The sequence below is a fragment of the Syngnathus floridae genome, chromosome 12 (genome assembly GCF_059516105.1).
Source record: "Syngnathus floridae isolate MCC-2025c chromosome 12, RoL_Sflo_1.0, whole genome shotgun sequence".
Taxonomy (NCBI): Eukaryota; Metazoa; Chordata; class Actinopteri; order Syngnathiformes; family Syngnathidae; genus Syngnathus; species Syngnathus floridae.
The window spans coordinates 9,904,542-9,924,175 of NC_142424.1; the positions used below are offsets into that span (position 1 = coordinate 9,904,542).

General features: G+C 38.0%; 1 protein-coding gene across 2 annotated transcripts; it reads left to right on the plus strand.

Moving 5' to 3' along the window:
* Positions 1-69: 69 nt before the first annotated feature.
* On the plus strand, positions 70-18,547 carry ptpa (protein phosphatase 2 phosphatase activator). Of its 2 annotated transcripts, XR_015861682.1 has the most exons (11): positions 70-174; positions 794-897; positions 1,634-1,720; positions 1,910-2,035; positions 2,382-2,499; positions 3,568-3,667; positions 3,983-4,107; positions 5,920-6,020; positions 11,704-11,811; positions 14,404-14,489; positions 17,553-18,547. XR_015861682.1 is itself a non-coding variant. In XM_088391911.1 (10 exons), exons 1-10 carry the CDS (start codon positions 150-152, stop codon positions 17,625-17,627), a joined length of 969 nt encoding a protein of 322 aa, XP_088248037.1. In that variant the 5' UTR covers positions 70-149; the 3' UTR covers positions 17,628-18,547. The 2 variants fall into 2 exon arrangements, 1 of the variants encoding a protein (XP_088248037.1); XM_088391911.1 differs by lacking the exon at positions 14,404-14,489.
* Positions 18,548-19,634: the final 1,087 nt, after the last annotated feature.

The window sequence follows — 19,634 nt, forward strand, 5'->3', positions numbered from 1 at the left end:
TTGTCTATGCAAGGCGAATGTAGTTATATATGAACAGCATTGGCTAAAATGTTTGTTTTGTATATGTAGCCAACAACGATGGCGGTAGTGAGTCGTATCCCCAGTATTTCCCCCCTCTGTGATCCACGAAGAAGAGCAACGACTTCGACATGGCGGAATCAGAGCAGCAGTCAGGTACAACTCAAGTGGGATGTATGTTGTAGGGATCTATGAACTCTGTTTTGCTTCTCCTCATGCACCGTTAACATTTAGGAAGATTTAAATGTATACAGTATGTACTCATTGTACATCGACGTGTAACTGTTAAGTCACTGCATAAATATTACAATCTCAAGTCTTGGGGACGCCACAAACAAACCTTTTATTTTCGTAATGCACGTGTAAAGAAGTATAAATTTGTCATTCACGTATACGTGGTTAGTTGATCATTTAGTTTATCTAGTTAATAGATCATCTGTCACCTTTACTTAATAATAATTTAAATGGATGAGACTGTCTTTAAGATGTCATGCTTGTACCTCGAGAAAATTATTAACACAGGAAGAACATCCAACTCTGCACAGAAAGCTTAGTGCTGAGTTGAAACCCAGAAGTAAAGTAAGGCTGACGTGCTTGCCACAATTAAAATGTGTCAGATCACCTTTCACCGTCACCACCATCGTAGACCCCTGTCCTGCTAAAGTTCATAAAATTAAAAAGCACAAATATTGAACAAGCACAGACATAGTGTTATTGGGGTAGCCTACAACTTTTACGTTTCTTCACATTTCAAGGTGATCTCATCTTTTTGTAGGAGCCATTTCTGAGGATAAAGCACTTGAGATTACAATGCCCTTCATGGTACCCATGAAAGAAATTAGCATGGTGCCCGACATGGCCAAGTGGAAGCGGTCTAAGGTAAATGTCATTTTAGTAGACAGCATTGCTGGTAAATCTACACATTAGATCCATAACAGTGGAGCATGGATTGATTAACCTGTTGTTTTAAAACAAATCACAGAAGCAAAGTGCATGATCGCCACATTAATAAAATTCAATCAATCAGAACTTTTCCCTAACCAGATTGAGACCAAGAGCTCTTATTTCAGGGTGATCTGGCCAAGAAGGTGGAGCACAATTAAATGCAGTACAATTACAAATAGAAAGCTGTCAATGGATTACCATCTACACAGAATGGGGAGCGGTATATACTGACCAAATAAGCATAAGAAAACAGCAGCAGTACAGTATAGCGCAACACCATGAGGCAAATTTAAAAGTCAGTGTGCAAATAAAAGTGCTATTCGTCAGGAGCAACTCGTATCAAGAAATCTATTATTCCGAAATTAAATGTATGGCAATAGTCACAGCTCTCTCAACCGAAAACGGCAAGAACAATTAAGTGGGCAGTATTTTTAAACTTTTCACAGCTGGGAGCATTTTGTTTCTGTTACATATCTGATCCGACATCAGAAGCTGGCACTCCGGCATCTGTCTCTTGCACACACCACAGTGACCCCGGTGGAAAAAAAACTAAGATGGCCAGTTTGAATGATGGACTGTTGATACCATCTTTTTTCTTTAGAAATGCTGTTCTATCATGGTCAGTAATTGTAAATGTTTCCTTAACTGCAGATTTCCATCCTTGTTACAGGCCTATGCTGACTACATGGGATTCATTCTGACTCTTAATGAAAGTGTGAAAGGAAAGAAGCTAACTTGTGCTTATAAAGTGTCTGAGGTATGTTGTCGTTTTTTAAAACCAGGGAAATTGTTTTGTGATGTATAAAAGCATTTTTCTTTTTTGGGGGCTTATGTAGTGTATACATTAATGCTAACGTCTATACTTAATGTATAATGAAGAAGTGGTAGTTTTGTTTATTGGTGGTCTTCTGTCATTAACTATAGTCATTGTTTTTTTGTTTGACAGACGGTGGAGAAGTTACTAGATCTTTTGGACACTCTGGACCGATGGATAAATGAGACCCCTCCTGTTGACCAGCCATCCCGCTTTGGAAATAAAGCCTTCAGAACCTGGTTTACTCAATTAGACCAGGTTAGTCGGCATGCACACACCAAACACAGTCTTTGTCGTACTAAATGTCTAAAATATTGATTTTTATGATGGGTCTGATGTGTGTGTGCGGAATTTCACGAGTTCAATACAATTAAACCTGAGATGTGGATGTGTGGGAATTTCATACATGCAATTTGATTAGTATGAATGTGCAATGTTACACAGTCCATGATAGGCTCATGCAGTAAGTACTTTCAGTCGAAGTTTTGTAGAATTTGTATGCAGTCACTCATCCAATCCACAAATCTCAATATTGATCCACTCAGGTTTTAGTAGATGCTCAGTATCTTTCGTAGATACTTGCAAGTAATGGTGTTGTTGGCAGGATGCAGAAGCCTTGGTATCAGCAGTGCTACCTGCTGACAAACAATCTGCAGCTCCAGAGATCGCCGTCTACCTGAAAGAGTCTGTGGGAAACTCCACCAGAATAGACTACGGAACAGGTATTTGTATTTTTGGTTTTTTTCATAGCTCCGCAAAAAGAAAAGGCTCTGATTTTCAAAGGGTGTGGACTGAACTAAACCTATGGAAGTCACTACAATGGTTTACATGGTGTACAATGGTCATTGGGTCATACATTTCAGCATCGAAAGCTGCTCCAAATTCCAATTTCCGAACTGCCATCTTGTCCCCTATACTAACTCGATTTCACTTCATTTTAACAGATGTTTAAGGCAATTCTTCAATGTAAATCACTGCTGTATTCCATCTGTCATTTGCTCTTTTAGTCAAGACTGTTTGTTCCCCTTCAATTTTATAGGGCCCTCCTGCAAATACTGAAAAACCACAATTGGCACCCCCAACCACTCTTGACAAAAGTTCATAATTGTCTAAAGATGCCACAAAATAGTGCCAATGTACTACTCTCCGACTAGAAAAAGCTTTGGCATATCTGATTGAAGCATGTTTGATTCACTTTAACATAGTTCCTTGCCACCAAGATGCCATATGATGGCGCCAAAGCACTTTTTTGTCTTTTAGCAATATTTGCAATGCCATCTTGTGGCACTTTATGGTGTTTCAGAAAGAGCACAAAAACTGAAAAGACAACTTACAGGATGGTTGGTTGCTTTCTAGAAATATGAGTGAGTGAGGGAGTTCATGAGTAGAAATCATGAACACACTATGTTTTCATAATTTTTTTTATTTTGTCATTATTTCCTCTGGGAAAAAACACGTTTCAAAATCTGAATAAAACGAAACAAACGAAAGATCCACTGTGGTTGGTTAACGTTGCTTTGTTCATCAAGGGGGTTTGATAGAAGCCCCTTTCCTGAATTTCATGTGAAACTGCTATAAAACAAATTGATTAACGCAAATCTACTGTATACAAATGAAAGATTGACAAACTACATTGACCTTCACTGACTCTTACAATTTATAGAAAAATATATCATCACTGTATTATCATATTTAATTCCTCAAGAGTCCCATTTCCCATTTGGTTCGCAAACTAAAACTGCACATTCCACATTTCTGGTCACATTTCACATCATGTTTTTCCTTTTCAGGTCATGAAGCTGCTTTTGCTGCATTCCTTTGCTGTCTCTGCAAAGTTGGAGCTCTTAAAGTAGATGATCAGCTGGCTATTGTTTTCAAAGTTTTTAATAAGTAAGTGGTTACTGTGGACTAGATGTTATTGAATGTTAGACAATAAACCATAAGCATAGCTTCAGACTTTTTCTTTAACCAGAATTAACAACTTACAAGAAGTAAGTGGTTACTGTGGACTAGGTGTTATTGGTCTGTTATTGAATGTTAGACAATAAACCATAAGCATAGCTTCAGATTTTGTTTTCTTTAACCAGAATTAACAACTTTTCAGGGGGAAATACATTGCATTCCAGAGATTTGTGTTACTCCCAGTTCATCACTTAGCCCTTGTCAATTCATATTATGACCAGTGTACCATGTGTTTCTTCTTAGGTATCTCTCAGTGATGCGGAAACTTCAGAGGACCTACAGAATGGAACCAGCAGGAAGCCAAGGTGTATGGGGCCTGGATGACTTCCAGTTTCTACCTTTCATATGGGGTAGCTCACAATTTGTTGGTAAGAAGATTTTCTAACTAACCTGTGGGGGGGGTCATATTTTTATTTTCCTGCTGCCAACAAGCAATAGTCGTTTGCGTCAGCGCTCTTTTTCTCTCTTGCTCAGTTTCTGGTCAGGCAGCTTACTTTCGAACAGGTATGGGCAACTGACAGGCCGCATCTGCGTTGTGTGCCCCGCGACAGGCCCAATTTGCAATCATTCAAATCACTGACATGGTGAGATCAAAATGCTGCAAAGGTATTCATGATAAGAATAGATTTGAGCATTCCCTACCCTTCTAATTTGAACTCAACAAATGCCTTTTTTTTTTTTTTATGTCTCTAGGTGTGGAAAGTAATTTTAACCTTGATCAAAAATGGTCACAAATACCAAATAATTTGTTGGACACAAATAGAGGAGCGACTAACAATAAAACATCAGCTTGAAAAATAGTAATAAAATGAGGACTATCTTACTTAATGTTGCAAACTGATCTTAAAAAGAACAGAAATATATGACTTAGCAAGATTTCAGAAAACTAAATCTAGGATAAAATGTGTCTTAAAACTAGTTGTGATTTGTATGTCACCTAGCCTATAGAATTATGATATCTCTTATTCTAAGGTGGGATTTCTCAAGACCTGCAATAACATCTACCTTAAATTTCCCTATTATTTTGAAGGAACTAAATTAAACAAGTAGAATGCTCTAAAAAAATGTCTTGCATGTAGGAAATTGCTTGAAGAATAAGCATATTTTGGTTTGATTTTTATTATATTTTGTAAAAAGTAACACAAAAATGATGAGAATAATTTGCACCTGCAATCTAGATACACACTAGGTTTAGCCTAGCTCCTTGCATTTTTAAAAAATATTTTCCACTGACCTGGATGCTCTGTGGAACCATTTCACAGGTCAGCCTTGGTGGTACAACAGATATGTCATTGAAAGAACAGTTTTGAATGTGTTTTTTATGTTTTGGTTTTTTTAAAGACAGTTGGTTAGTTCTGACAACTTTGCTTGATGTCTGTATACCCGTTGGGTTTAGTCTTAAGTCGCCAATGTATAACACAGTACTCAACCTAATGAGAAAAAATTAAGTACATTTGATCAAATGTGGCTGTAATCGTAAATGTTGCCCATCCCTGCTCTAGAAAGAGCTCATTCGTCACAAACTGATGCCTTTTATGGATGGAAACTACGATAGGAACTCAAAATTAAGCAGATTCTTGCCCCCCTGCTCTAGAAAGAGCTAATTCGTCACAAACTGATGCCTTTTATGGATGGAAACTATGATAGGAACTCAAAATTAAGCAGATTCTTGCCCAGGTCTGTCTCTGAGCCCATCAGACAGTTCCTTTAGCCTTACGCGTTGTTGTTGTTGTAATGTACTATGTAGATACTACAATAGTCCGGCTATTGTCAACTGTGAGGTATTCACAAATTATGTAAAAGAAATTATATAAAAGTCATGCAGTGTATCAAAAGTAATCAAGAACCAGAGATTATGTGAGTGTCACTGCATAGTATCTGTAAAATCTTATCTACTATATACTTATGATACTTATGAATACTGGTGTCTATAAATAGTAAATACGTTATATTGTACATTTGTTTTGTTTAACACACCATCATTGGCTGCTAATTATAGAGTCATAAGGTGAAATGGTATTGAATAATGTTGCAACTTAACAAATGTGGGGGCTTACTTGGATTGTAGATCTCTCTCACTTGACCTCAGCATTATTGAAGTGTGTTGAAATGTGACCATGAGAAGACAAATAGTGACACCTGATGGTGAATATCTAAACTTGCAGCATTGTTTCCCATAGATCACCCAACCCTAGAACCTCGGCACTTTGTTGATGAGAGAGTGGTAAATGAACAGCGGCAAGACTACATGTTTCTGGAGTGCATCAAGTTCATAAATGAGGTGGGAAAATCAAACTTCTTATATTTTCACAAACTTGACCAAAATAACACCAATGTAGTAGCTGTAATTATTTTAGCTACTTTTTTTATGATCTGTAAAATTTAGTATGCGCTAATGGTGCAATTTCAAATCAGATCTAGTATTTAAGGGGTAGTTTTACACTTCAATGTGGGAACTCAACTCATGACTTGGTTGAAGTTCAATTGTAGCTGGAGCTTTTTTTTGTCAGTTGATTGATATTCAATACATTCTTATCTATTCAAGATCACTCTTAAACTATATATATATATATATATATATATATATACATACACGCGCACACACACATACATACACACGCGCGCACACACACACACACACACATGTTATATTAAAGTGATATTGGACATCATTTCCAAAGAGCGTTCTTCCCCATCTTTGTCTTACCAGTAGTGGCTGAAAACTAATGTTTAAGGGGAAAAAACATGTTGCTTTTAAAAGATAAAAATTAAGTCTGCCCACAAACCCATTTTCTGTAAAAATCAAAACTCAACTGATAAAGCATATTGGTATGAAGATTGCAAATGCTTAGCACTCTGGTGACACTCACTCCCTATGCATGCCCCCAACCTGCTTCTGAGAACCAATCGGCTTGGCTCAACAAATGCGTCAATGAAAACCTAGCCATGGGCCAGTTTTTTCTCAAGCTCAGTTGGTGAGTAAGAGCCACTGTCTTTCAAATGGAGATCATAATAGCCAAAGGTTCCTATTAATTATGGTTATTGTGCGTCAACTGCATTGTTTTACTTGTATCTCATCACTGCTTCCCGCAATTGTCATATTTAACATTTTCCAATAACAATATAAATTAATAATCTGGATAATATAGCTGTTTCAAATACATTGTAGGACAATAGCTAAATCGAAATGTTAAGACAAGCAGAGGGATTTATTCAGGGAAAAGCAGATGGATTTTCTTGGTTATGTGCCAGGGCAGGAACTGGACGCTTTGTTTTTGTTTTTGGGAGAAAAAGGAGGGGAGGGAAGTAGAGGGGAGGGGTGTTGGTAGAGCATGCTACATCCTTTTCCTCCTTCCCACTCAGACACACTGCCTCCTTCCCTCGTTCTTCTCCTTCCCGTTTGACCGATTCTGCCCTCCTTACAGTTTAGAAAGGGTGCTGCTGGTGTGTCGAAGTGGCCTCCATGTTACTCTGTGGAATTACCACCTCTGAGGTTTATCCATACGTCACAGACAGACTTTTAGAAAACATTTTGGAATTTCTTTAGTTGTTGACACAATTGGAGCTGCCGTGCTGTTAATAGCAGTGGTAGCTTTGAGGAACAAACAATAAATATATAATTTCAGCCTCGGGGACTTGTGTGTGTGTGTGTGTGTGTGTGGGGGGGGGGGGGGGGGTTAATAACAAAAAAAGACTGTTTTTGTTATATGTTAAAACTGTACGACCATTATGGAATTTTTTGGTTTTTAAATCGCCCCCCCTTTTAACACTGCATCAAGAATAACCCGTCACACTTTTGTGACAGATGGAGGCTACATTCAAACCTGGCGAGCAGCTTGAAAACTTCAAATTCCATTTCATACTAAAATATATGTCTGCATTTTACTGCATGGGTAATATGCATTCATACATTCACTGTACTGCTCATCCTTACTAGGGTCACCAGTGTCCACCTTGCTGCTGCCTGGATATTTTGTAAAAATGTTTTTTGATAAAATGTCTTTTTAATGTAAAAATGTATTTTTTAATGCAGTTTTTTGATTTCTAAAATCAGTTGAGAAATTTTATATAATTCATGCAAACAACAAATTATCCCTCTTTGATGGTCTGAGAAAATTACGTAGTAAATATTTTAAAACACCTCATGTTTCATTTGGTGTTATTTTCTAAACCCAAAATGTCTTGGCATGGACAAGTTGGTGGATCTATGTTGGGTTTCTCACGCTTGCACTACTATCATTGCCAACGTGCATAACACATTTCTGTAAACTGAAAATAAGGCGGAAAGCTGGTGCATTGGCTGAATTTCTACCTCCACATCCTTGATTATCCAGTCACAAATCTAATAGCTGTTGTGTTTGTGAATAACGTGTTGAAAGAAGTCTGAAAATTGTCCCCCCCCCCCAAAAAAAACGATTACAGTGTATATTATTTATTGAAATGTGGACAACGATCGTATAATATCAGTACATTTACGTTGAAGTAGCCATCTATGCGTGATGTCACGAGGCGAAGGTTCCACTAAGGAACAATACGTTCACTGATGGCAGAAGCAGCCACGTTTTATGAATAAATGCGGAAGAACGTCCCATGTTGACCCGCTGGACTTTAGCCAAACAAGTAAACAAAGCGCTTAACTGGCAACTATCAAAGTAAAAATTATAAAAATGATCAAAAGAAATTCATAACACACGAATGACAATGTTACATTACACTATTTATTTATTTATTTATTTATTGGAAGACTGATTCTTCTGGATCAGTATGCCAAAATCAAATAAAGAACTGAAGAAACCAAAATCAAGAGGAAAAAAAAACACTTGAATATGTTATTATGAACAATACTTTTTTTTTGGAGGAGCTGCCTATAATCCACCCCCCCCCCCCCTTTTCCCTTTATCAAACTTGAGCCATAATAGTTGTTTTTAGGTCTTTTATTTCCTGTTTTCACTTATTTCTATATTGCCTTATTTGGTTTTAAGATGCACACTGGTTGCATTTCTATCCATTTCATTGAAAAACCATTTCAATTTCTAAACTTATCAGGTTACAAATGGGCTCATGGAACCACTCAAGTTAGTACGTTGAGGTTCAACTTTAATAGTGAATCTCACTGCACTTTAATGATTTCACCTGAATGTACAGTATTAAAATGAATTTAAATCGAACAGAACGCAAAGTGTTGAATCTGACTTTATGTGGGAAAGGCATAAATTTCATCACTTTCTTTCTATCCTTCTCTTACATGTTACATTTTCTTGCCAGCATACAAACTCCATATGGCTAGCGAACTATATTCTTGGTTTCCGCACATGTGGTTGCTTCAACAGAACGCAAATTCCGTTTTTAATTCACACACAAGGCTATGTGTGTGCGTGCATGCATCAGCCTAAACATGAGTCACTTCCTTCCCCACATGCTGCTGTGAATCACTCCTTCCTCCAGGGAATATGGGCTGTCTCCACCCACCTTTCCTCCCTCTTCCATGCCCCTCCCCCCTTGTGTTCGCATGCGAGGCCATGGAAAGTCTCTCGAGCGGTGGGGGTGGAATGGAAAAAGGAGGGGGTTGTTAGATTGATGCCCCAGGGTCTGGGTTTGGGTTCTTTTGCGCTTTGGGAAATATATTTGGAAAACTGCATATAACTTCATTCATAAATTTATTTTTTTCTACGTATTGAGATTTCCGTTTCACTGAAATGACCTTTACCTTTTGTTTTCTGTCTTTTACTTGGTTAAATGCTCCTGGAAACCACCCTCAGCATATTTTAAAAACTTGCAATTAAGTGGGACAATTAACAGGTTCATACAACGTGTGTATGATGTAGTAGCTGAGGACTTTAAACTGAATTGCTTACATGTAAACAGCTAGTCTGTACTTGTCCATGATGGAAAATCGAGTTCCTTTGTTGGTAGTTGGAGCTGAGCCTGCAATTCTGCTTGCAAGAATGTCTGTGCAAAGACATAAAAGTGTACTACTTGTACTTTGTGTGACAATTGTGAAACAAAAATGATTAATTACATATTGTGTTGCTCCTGTTAATGTACATTGTGATTCATTTCATTTCAGAGCTGAGAAGAATAAAAAGACCCAAATTTAAATTTCAAGTCATACGCTATAAAAAGTACATAGATACAGTATACGTATGCTCCACTGTAGCTGTGGTGTTCTTTTGTTGATGAGATGTTTTGTGTTTGCACCAAACATAACTTTTTGAATATGGCCAAAGTTTATTCTTGGTTTAATCAAAACATAACACACTGTCTTACACTTGCGTTCGACGATTTTAAGTGTTTTTTCTTTTTCTTTCTGTATTTCTAAAAATGAGGCTTCCATTTTGCCACCCCATCCGAAAGCCCAGTCATATAAGATGGTAGATTGCTGTCGCATGTACGGACTAAACCGGCAGTACTTGCCAGAAATTCCTGCAGCTCCTTTAATATTGCTGTCAGACTCTTAACAGATTTCCTGACCTGTTGTCTTAATCTTTTCATTAATTTTGAAGAGCTGTCCAGTTTTTGTTAGTGTCACTGTTATGCCACTTTTTTTCCCACTTTATGACTGTCTTCACTGTGTTTTATGGTTTATTGTCTTGGTAACTATTTTGTACCCTTCTACTGACTGGTACCTTTGAACAATAAGATTCCTCTGATCATGTGGAAGCTCTCTGCGGTGCTTGGCTTGTGCTCGGTGATGAGTATAATTATTATTTGTTCATTCTAAAGACAGTCACGTTTCCAAGAGGGTGTGTGCACTTCTGCAACTACATTATCTCAGTTGTTTATTTTATTTCCTCTTAAAATTCTTCTTATTAATATTTATTATTATTCACTTCTGTTAACCAAGTTTGAGGTCACATTCAATGGCAGGTGTTCAATGTTTATCGATGTAAAGACTGCATAAAATACACCCCACTCATGAGGGATGCGGATTCAGATGCACCAGGCCTCTTTTCTTTGTCCCTGTCTGTCTGTGCTCACTTTTCCACTCATACATATTGCCTTGAAAGTTGCCCAAACAATTTCCAGTTTAAAATGACCTAGTCGACAACAGTGTTGGTTGACCTAGCCTCATGAAGTCCCGCAGCGCACTTTGAAAATGAACTTTTAGCATCTCGTGTAAATCAACATTACGAACTACCTTTAGAAGCCTTATATCCAAAACAGGCAGGATATAGCTCTCGAGGAACCAGAGTTCCCTACCTCTGATCTAAAGTGAGTGGTTTAAAAATATATATATATATCAATGTTGTCTGTCCGTGCGTCCGTGCGTGCATGCTAACACCAGCATTCTGGATTCTGAAGGCCTTCGCTAACTGATTTTTGCACGGCAACACACTTAAACTGTAATCTAATTGGACCAAAAAAAAGTATTAACCCACAAATGACTGGAAGCTGCGCAGCCAGGCCGCATTCTGTGAATTGAAAACAAAAATCTTTGGAAATAAATTTCATTTCATGAAAGTTGTAAACGTAGGGCTGTACTTTTGATAGTGTTTGAGCCAGGAGAGGTTTTGAAGTTCCTGACTGCATGCCACTGTTCTCATTAATGGTGGAAAAACCTTTAAAGTGTATCTTAGTGTTATTTTATATCACTAAAATCTTGTAGCTATATGAATGAGTTGTTTGGAGGGTTTTGTTCCCCACTAAATGTGGTTTGCATTATTACTTGAAGGGGAACTGACAGTTTAGTGGTGCACATTGTTGCCTGGAATGAGGCCAGTGCTGGGTCGTATCCCGGCAACTTTCTTCGACACAGTCGCACCACCTCGATATCTGTTCCATGCCGGATTAATGTTGCTTCAGGAAAGGCATCTTGTGTGTTTGACGAACCCTATGAGAATCCCCAAGACAACCACCACTACTTGAAATGTTTCATTTCAACTGTATTACCTGTAGTTCAGTATAGCAATGCCGCACCTGCAATGCTTTATGTCTTGTCTTCTATCTTTAATTGAATTTTCTAGATGAAGACTGGTCCCTTTGCTGAGCACTCCAACCAGCTGTGGAACATCAGTGCTGTTCCTTCCTGGTCAAAAGTTAACCAGGGTCTAATTAGAATGTACAAAGCTGAGGTGAGTTAAAGAATTATCCTTTCCGCTTCTCCTTTGTTTTATAGAATTTAAAGATAATTGCCTTTGTTTGAATATATCCACCATTCTTCATTGAAGTGAATTGAAAGGTTTGGCAAAGAATTTACCTTTGCTACTTGGTGGAAACATGGCCTAAGGCTGACCCATACTTTTTTTTTCTGGTACTTTCCAGTGAGTTGGCAGGGTGCAACACTGATAGTTAGGCACATTTCAGGCTTTTCATTACTGCACATGGACAATTCTCATTTCCATATGTACATGTATTGAGAGAACACAAAAACATGTTATTAGAAAATACTCTTGATTACATGTCACACTCGCATTTGTTATGTTTTCGAACATACCGTAGTGAACTGAAATGGTGTTACTGGAGTATTTCCTTGTGATTACCTTAAAGAAAGCAAAGTCTCTGAACGGGTAGTTGTGCTAACTTCCGGGTCACTTACTTTGAATGTCAGATTTTTCAGACCAGAGTGTGCTCACTCACATCACTGTTAACTTAGACTTGCTGTTCTGGTAGCTGTCTACTCCCTGTTCCACTCTGCTCCCTGCTCCTGTCTCCTTTCCCCTCCCTCTTGGTTTCAGCCACGGTATAAATGCCTTGCTCTCTTAAAGGAGCCACCCTTCTACTGCAGCACTTTTAGCCACATGGACATATTGCACACATAAGATGTAATTCCACTGAAGGGTGTATGTTTGTTCAGTTTCCAGGCTTTCTATTGCCATAACATTCAGCCAACACAGTCCCAGGTTCTTGCATTAGGGTTTGCCATTGAGGATTGAGCTAGACAAGGTCTATTGGTTGGTCGACATTGTAGCACTCCTTATTGGGTCTTTTCTTCTCTGTTTAATTCATCAGCATGCTCCCGTCTTATTAACTTGATAATTAATGGAGTTAACTCCATGCACGTGAAATTACACCCAGTGCTGGAAACCTAAATTTGATCTGAATCTACAAATCTCTGCCACAATCCCACAAAATGAACTGAGCTGGACACATGGGTGGCAACTCTGGCCATATATGTCACCTTTTTCACAATTTTCCCTCCCTGGTTCTCTGTCCAATGTGAAAGCCCTGAGAAGGTTTGAGAGGGTTGAAGTTGACCTATCATTTTGCCAGCTTCTGACGTAGCAACAGGCGGAATACTGACTGGCATGAGAGAATTGTGAAGTTTAACACCCAAGCAAGATTCAATGCCAATGCCCCATTGTGTTACTTTTCCACGCATCTAATTATTTTAATGGGGTAAGCCGCAACTGCTATGTGAATAGGCCTTTGATGCGCTAACTAACCGGGAATGCAGGTAACAGGTATTGTTAAATGAGACTGAGATTACCAATAAGTGATTTGATGTCAGATTTATTTGTGTGGTATAGCTCACGTTTTACCTCTTTTTAGTCAGTAGATTATGAAAAGGTTGATATTGCATTGTCATGGGTTGTTTCATTTAAACTATTTGTTAATCTTATTTCTTGCTGAAAATTTGAATTTAGGTGTCTGTAAATTTCATTAAGTCTCACTAAGGAATCACTATTTTCTTGGGACTAAAAAAAAACTAACATTAGAAAAACTCAAGACCTTAACCATCTGCAGGCAAGAGAAGAGGAAGGAAAGGGTTAAGAGAGGAACGGCGAGAATGGAATTGTGTGCATGTGTGCGTGTGTGTGGGCGGTAGGGGGTGGGGTATGGGGGGGGGGGGGGGGGCTAAGCCTTCTCCCGCCTGCATGCCCACATCCTGTGTTTTCCAGAGCAGCCTGCAAGTCTTCCCAAAGAGCTGAGGGGCCAAGCTGTCTGCCTCCCCCTCCCCCCTCTCCTTCTCTACTGCCTTTCCCTTCATTAAATCCACCCCTCCTTCTCTCCCGACCTTCCTCCAAGCCTGGAGCAACCATCAGCAGACTCGCATTCCTCACTCCCTTTTGCTGGCCCCACAGAAGGTTTTGGGCAGAGTTCTACTCGGGCTGGGGAAAGCAGGATCCAGCACTTAACTGTCTGAAAGGAGCTAATGTTTCCAAAAGCATGAAATAACAAACTCATTTGGATGGAGATAGTTTCAAGGTTTGGATTAATTTGTGAGCAATGATCTCTCTATCTCAAATGCTCAGTTGACTAGCTTTCTGATCTTGCAAGTGAATCCAGCTTAAACAAAACAAAACAAAAAAGCCTTTCCAGAGTCCAAGCATTATAACTGTAAAATGTTCATGTTTTCAAAAAGTATTTTAATGGTATCTTTTAGCGTTGTTCCAAACCGATCATACAATTTTTAGATGTTCGGTGTTATTATTATAATGTTGAGGTCCAAAGGTACTGCAAATGGAATAACAATAGTTTTATCTTACACAGTGAAACGATTCAGTTTGTGTGATGGAGTAAAACAACAGGGCAGAAAGCACGTTTCTGGAGTTCCACAAGAACACTTGCCATTTATTCAAACTTCTAAAAACCAGTTGTACAACTAATTTGTTCATACATGAACCAAAAAAGAAAGACCTCAAATCACCTATAGAATTCTGGGGTGAGGTAATTGACAAAATGAAAGAGATGGTATCTCAAATACATCTCTTTTTTTTTACCAGACAGGCTGATGTCGCTTTGTTGGTTGAGGTGGAGTTAACTGTGTTTACTCAAGCGATCTTGCACCATCAGATTGAATCATTGACCAGTTAAGTGCTTTTTTTTTAACCGCCGCACTAACTAGAATTTTTTTTTTGTAGATTTAATTTTAATAATAGAATTTTTTAATTTAATCTTGCACCACTGATATGCTATAAACATAGTAAGCTTTCTTGGTTTCAACTACTGCTACTAGACTTGGAAAGGGTATTGGGATACCTTTATTCAAATGAAAAAAAAAAGGACTTGAGTCAATTGAAAATGATCAGGGTTTTGGTTTTTTTTGTTTTTTACAATTCCATTTTTTACAATTTGGCATTGTCTTAGTGCAAGCAAATACTCAAGGTTATGTGATTTGGACTTGGGAGCAAACAATGAGATTGGGACATCCCTGGTAACGTTGCATGAAGAGATACAAACTATTCTTCTGCAAAAACAATGTCTTGCCAGTAGTTGGCAATATCACTTAGTAAGGAAACACCAATTGCATGTTCTCCAGGGGCTTATCCAAAAGTAAGTTAAATGTCTCCGCTGGCCACAGTAATGGTGCCATAAATAAACACTGGTTAACTTTGGCTTATTCTTTAATTCAGAGTTAATACTTGAACATCTAAAATAAAGTGGAGATTTTAGAAGATGTTCTTTTTTTCATGCTTTTAAGAGGCAGTGGATAGTGTAATTGTTAAAAAGTCCAAATCTATCAAGTCGAGACAGGACTTTCAATGTACAGTGCTAGTTACGTTTCGAATGGTAGATGAGTCATATTGCCCACAAAGTGTTGAAGTACTCACCATGATCTCACCATGAGTTTGTACATTCAATAGTTCTCAACCCTATAGTGTGTTCTCCTCATGCAGCGTCCAACCACGACAACCCGTTCTGCATCTTGCCCAAAGCCCCACCCTGCCTCTTCAGCAGACCATGTCCCCCCACACAAAGACCTTGTGAAATGAACTATTTCCAACATGCTCAAAATGAGGTTGGAAACTCCTTTCGGGTCAAGGTCAACTCAATAGGTTCATTTGTATTTGTCGTTGTCACTGTAGTTGGTGATGATGATTTTCTCAGAAGAGCTGGAAGCTTAAGTTGGTCTACTTAGTGTATCGTATTAGGCCCTTTCACCATGACAATCACACGTTTGACACCTACTTCCAAGTAGTCAAAGTCTGACTTCTGATTTTGGCACTACTGGTAAACAAGCCTTATGTGTCATACGACCAAGGCAGAGCATTGTGAAGACGGATAAATGGTTGAATAATTATTTTAACCTTCTCAAATACTATAGCGTAGTTTGACTGATTAAAGCAAGGGTGTCAAACTCATTTTTGTCGCGGGCCGCAACATAGTCATAGTTTCCTTTGGAGGGCCATTACGACCGTCAACAAACTGATGAATAACTAAGCTTGAAACTGGAGACTAGTAAAGACTGTTCAAATATTTTTAAAAGATCAATGGTAACAAAAATTGTTAGCAATATCTGTATTTTTTAAAAGTGAGAATTTGTAACTTTAGTATTGACAGATGAAGTTGATGCACAATTTGTCTTCGGAGACCACATAAAATGATTCGGCGGGCTGTATCTAGTCCCCGGGCCTTGACTTTGACACCTGTGGATTAAAGTGGCTGTCAAAAAAAAAATTTTACATGAGGAAGTTCATACAGGCTGGCGAATTACTAGTCACTTTTGTTGCTCTGTTTAATGGCACGGGCATGCTTTTTTGATGGTGAATTGGCATATGCTAGCTAGTATTAGCACTGCCTAAACTAAAGCTGATCTTAGTTAGCTGACCAACTCAATGTTTTACTGAATAGCTCAAACAACTGTCACCCAAATTCATACATAGTACCTTCAAACCCGAAGATAGAGGTTTGGATTTCTAGTCTGTTTCTGTCGAGGTGGTTACTCGGCCTAAAGTACTCAAACCTTTTAGGGAATATCTGGCAGTGAAATCAAACCAAACTCCACAAGTTTGTGTCATTGATTTCAATTTAGGTCGGTGGTAGTCACTCAGTCACCTGGAAGTACCCCAAACAAACTTTTTTACCTATCAGGGATCACTGCAGTGACTGTTTACATGCAATCAATATTCAAGTTAAGGTCAGAATTCGGGTTTCTGAAACAATCAGAATAGCCCGTTTACATGCCTCAATGGACAAAGATACTCGCACATTTAAATATCCCGTTTGAATCCGCGACACCCATTAATGTCATGGCGCAAATAGATAACAACCGCTTGTTATTTTCTACTATCAACAAAGAACATTATACTCATGTAGCTCACCAAAAGAATAAAACAGTCTGTTTTCCCCTCGCTCCCAAAGTGTGCTTTTCTGTTGTATCTCCGAACTCCGCCATGATCGTTTCCATCTGCTTGTGTGAGTTGCGTGCCAGATGAATGGACTTACATGTACATGCTGTCTATTTTACTCACTTTACTTATTGAGACAGAAAATAATGTCAAAACGTCATGGCGAAATCACTGTATTCAAGTATTCAAGGGCTCGCGCATACATGTATTTCCTGGACTACAAATACCAAGATTCCTTGCGGATAGAGCAAGAACATCCAGTTGTTAGGAGGTAAATCGATCGCGTTTACAAGCCGAGATATTCCGGTTAGAAAACAGGTACCCAGGGTCCTTAGTCTTAATTTAAAAAAAAAAAAACATTTTAAGAGCACGTTTGGGCTTCTGCACTCGTTTACTTTAAAAAATGAATACTGCCAATGTTCTGGTTTTAAAAAGGTTATTGACTGCATGTAAAAGTAGTCAGTGACTCACATGATTTGATTGTCAGGTTTTTTTTGGGGGTAAAAGTAGTCAGTGGCTCATTCACATGATTTGATTGTCACAGTTTTTACATCCGATCCTCTTCCTGACGCAGCCCAGTCTTTTTTTTATACGGGCGAGGGATAAAAGTGTTATTGTTTGGAATGAAAGCTGAACCAATAGAGTAATTCCAACCTACACTAATAATAGAATATAAAATAAAATTACAGGATGAAACATGTAGAGGACACACTGTATAAAGTTACTATAAAATGTACTTATTTTACTTTACCTCCGCAGTTTTTTTTTTCTGTTAACATTTGTCTATTTGTAACCATTTTCAGTGTTTGGAGAAGTTTCCTGTGATCCAGCACTTCAAATTTGGAAGCTTGCTGTCGATCCAGCCATTAAAGCCTTGACACTCATGAATGAATCCAAGGAACATGATGGAACGGCCACAATCCCAGCACATCAGATCGATCATTTTCCCTTTGTCGAACATCCTACCGTGGATCTGCAGCACTCCACTTATGGACACGAGCACCATTTTCCCAAATGTGGCCAGACCTTGCATTGAAATGCATCAGCACCTTACTGCACTTCTTTCTGAAATTACAATGATCCATATAATCCATACTTGTTCATTCCCATCATGTTCCAGGCTTACCAAATTGGAAGAAAAAGGGTGTGAGGTCCTTCACTGGTGTGCTCCCAACTACATCCAGATGTTTGAATCAATGGCAAGGATTGTGCTTGCATTCATGTAAGACTTGCCAGTTTGGGGCCTGAGCACCCAGATTTTGTATTAGCTGTGTATAGGGTGTAAATTGTCCATCTGTTGTGGATTTGTTATTTTCTGATCATGTTTGTATTGTTACTGTATTTATATCCTGGATAAACTTTGGATCAGACTCTGTTATAGAGGGGAGGGAATGAAATGTTTTGTTGTTGCTTTTAAATGAATGCTTGAGTTGCCTTCAGATTTGCATTCTTTAGAGCAGGTGATGACAAAAATTGCCAGAGTTTAGGTATTCTCATTGTATTGCTTTCAAAGCCAAATGCTTGCGTGTGTGTATGTTTTTTGTATGGATTGTCCCATCATCTTAACATCTTAGGTGCGCAATAAGTAGTCATGAAGAAGGAGGCATGATAATGTTTGGTTCCGCAGTTTATTTTAATGGTAGATGAAAATGTAGCACATCAAACCTGGATTGAAGAAACAGCTCTATCTCTGATCTGTAACTAATAATGTCCTCATCTCACCTTACAAGCAGATATCTATATATTTTTGTTCAGATAACTTAGGCCTGATTTAATAAACTTGCGTGTCTGCACCTTATGTCATTTGCCTAATGAGATATATAAGCCTACATGCATATATATGTATACACACACACACATATATCTATATATATATACATATATGTATATATATATGTATATATATATATATATATATATATATATATATATATATATATATATATATATATATATATATATATATAATATATATATATATATATACAGCCAAATTTTTTAAATGAACAAATAAAATGTGAATTTTGTTATTAGATAGATATAACTATATGCACTAATGGGCATTTGTCTTTAATGTCTGCTTGTTATGGGAAACATTTGCCGAATCAACAAAGTATAATTTGGCCAGTGTAATTAATCACTTGTCTTTAAAGTATGTGACACCCATTACAAACTACTCCAAATCTACAATTCCAGTGCAAACGTTTTTTCCCTCATACAATGAACCCTCTCAAGCATGGAGATGGAAATCCCCACTCAGAGGATGTTAGACTGCAGTGACTGCCAAGACGTCCGAAGATTACCCAACGATTTTGCAAAGGTTTAACCACTTGGTCCTGATTTCTCGATATTCAAATGGAAGGTAGTGAAATATCTTTTAGACTATTGAAGTCTTTACCGATGAGATGCGTAAGAGCCATTTATTTATTTATTTATTTTATTTTATACACACACTTTATGCCCACCTCTAACATTGTGCTACAGGAGCACTTGAAACTTTGATTGAGCTTTAGTTGACTTTTTGTTGATCTTTATGTAAGATCAACATTGTTATTGATTGTTATTGGAGACTTATTTGATATTTTGATTGAGCTTAAGTTGACTTTTTGTTGATCTTACATAGAGTTGTTATTGGACCCTTATATGATATTATTATTTTGACTTATTTTGAAGTACCTTAACTCTTATTTTGAAGTACCTTAGAGCAGTGGTTCTTAACCTTTTTCCTTGTTCGCACCCCATTCAATTCACCAACCAGTTCTCGCACCCTTAACCCTAAATAATTATTATAATGATAATTGGTTTACTTTACAGCTATAAGGCTTAATTAGCATTATCCCTAATGCCAATTAACACAATGACTTCTTGATTTCTGAAATCTTTCA

What these genes read in the sequence shown, in the direction of transcription:
- ptpa (XM_088391911.1), top strand. Translation starts at nt 150, where the DNA reads ATGGCGGAATCAGAGCAGCAGTCAG. An exon ending in GTGCTTATAAAGTGTCTGAG is followed by an intron (nt 1,721 to 1,909) that starts GTATGTTGTCGT and finishes TTTGTTTGACAG; the next exon opens with ACGGTGGAGAAGTTACTAGA. An exon ending in GCATCAAGTTCATAAATGAG is followed by an intron (nt 6,021 to 11,703) that starts GTGGGAAAATCA and finishes TGAATTTTCTAG; the next exon opens with ATGAAGACTGGTCCCTTTGC.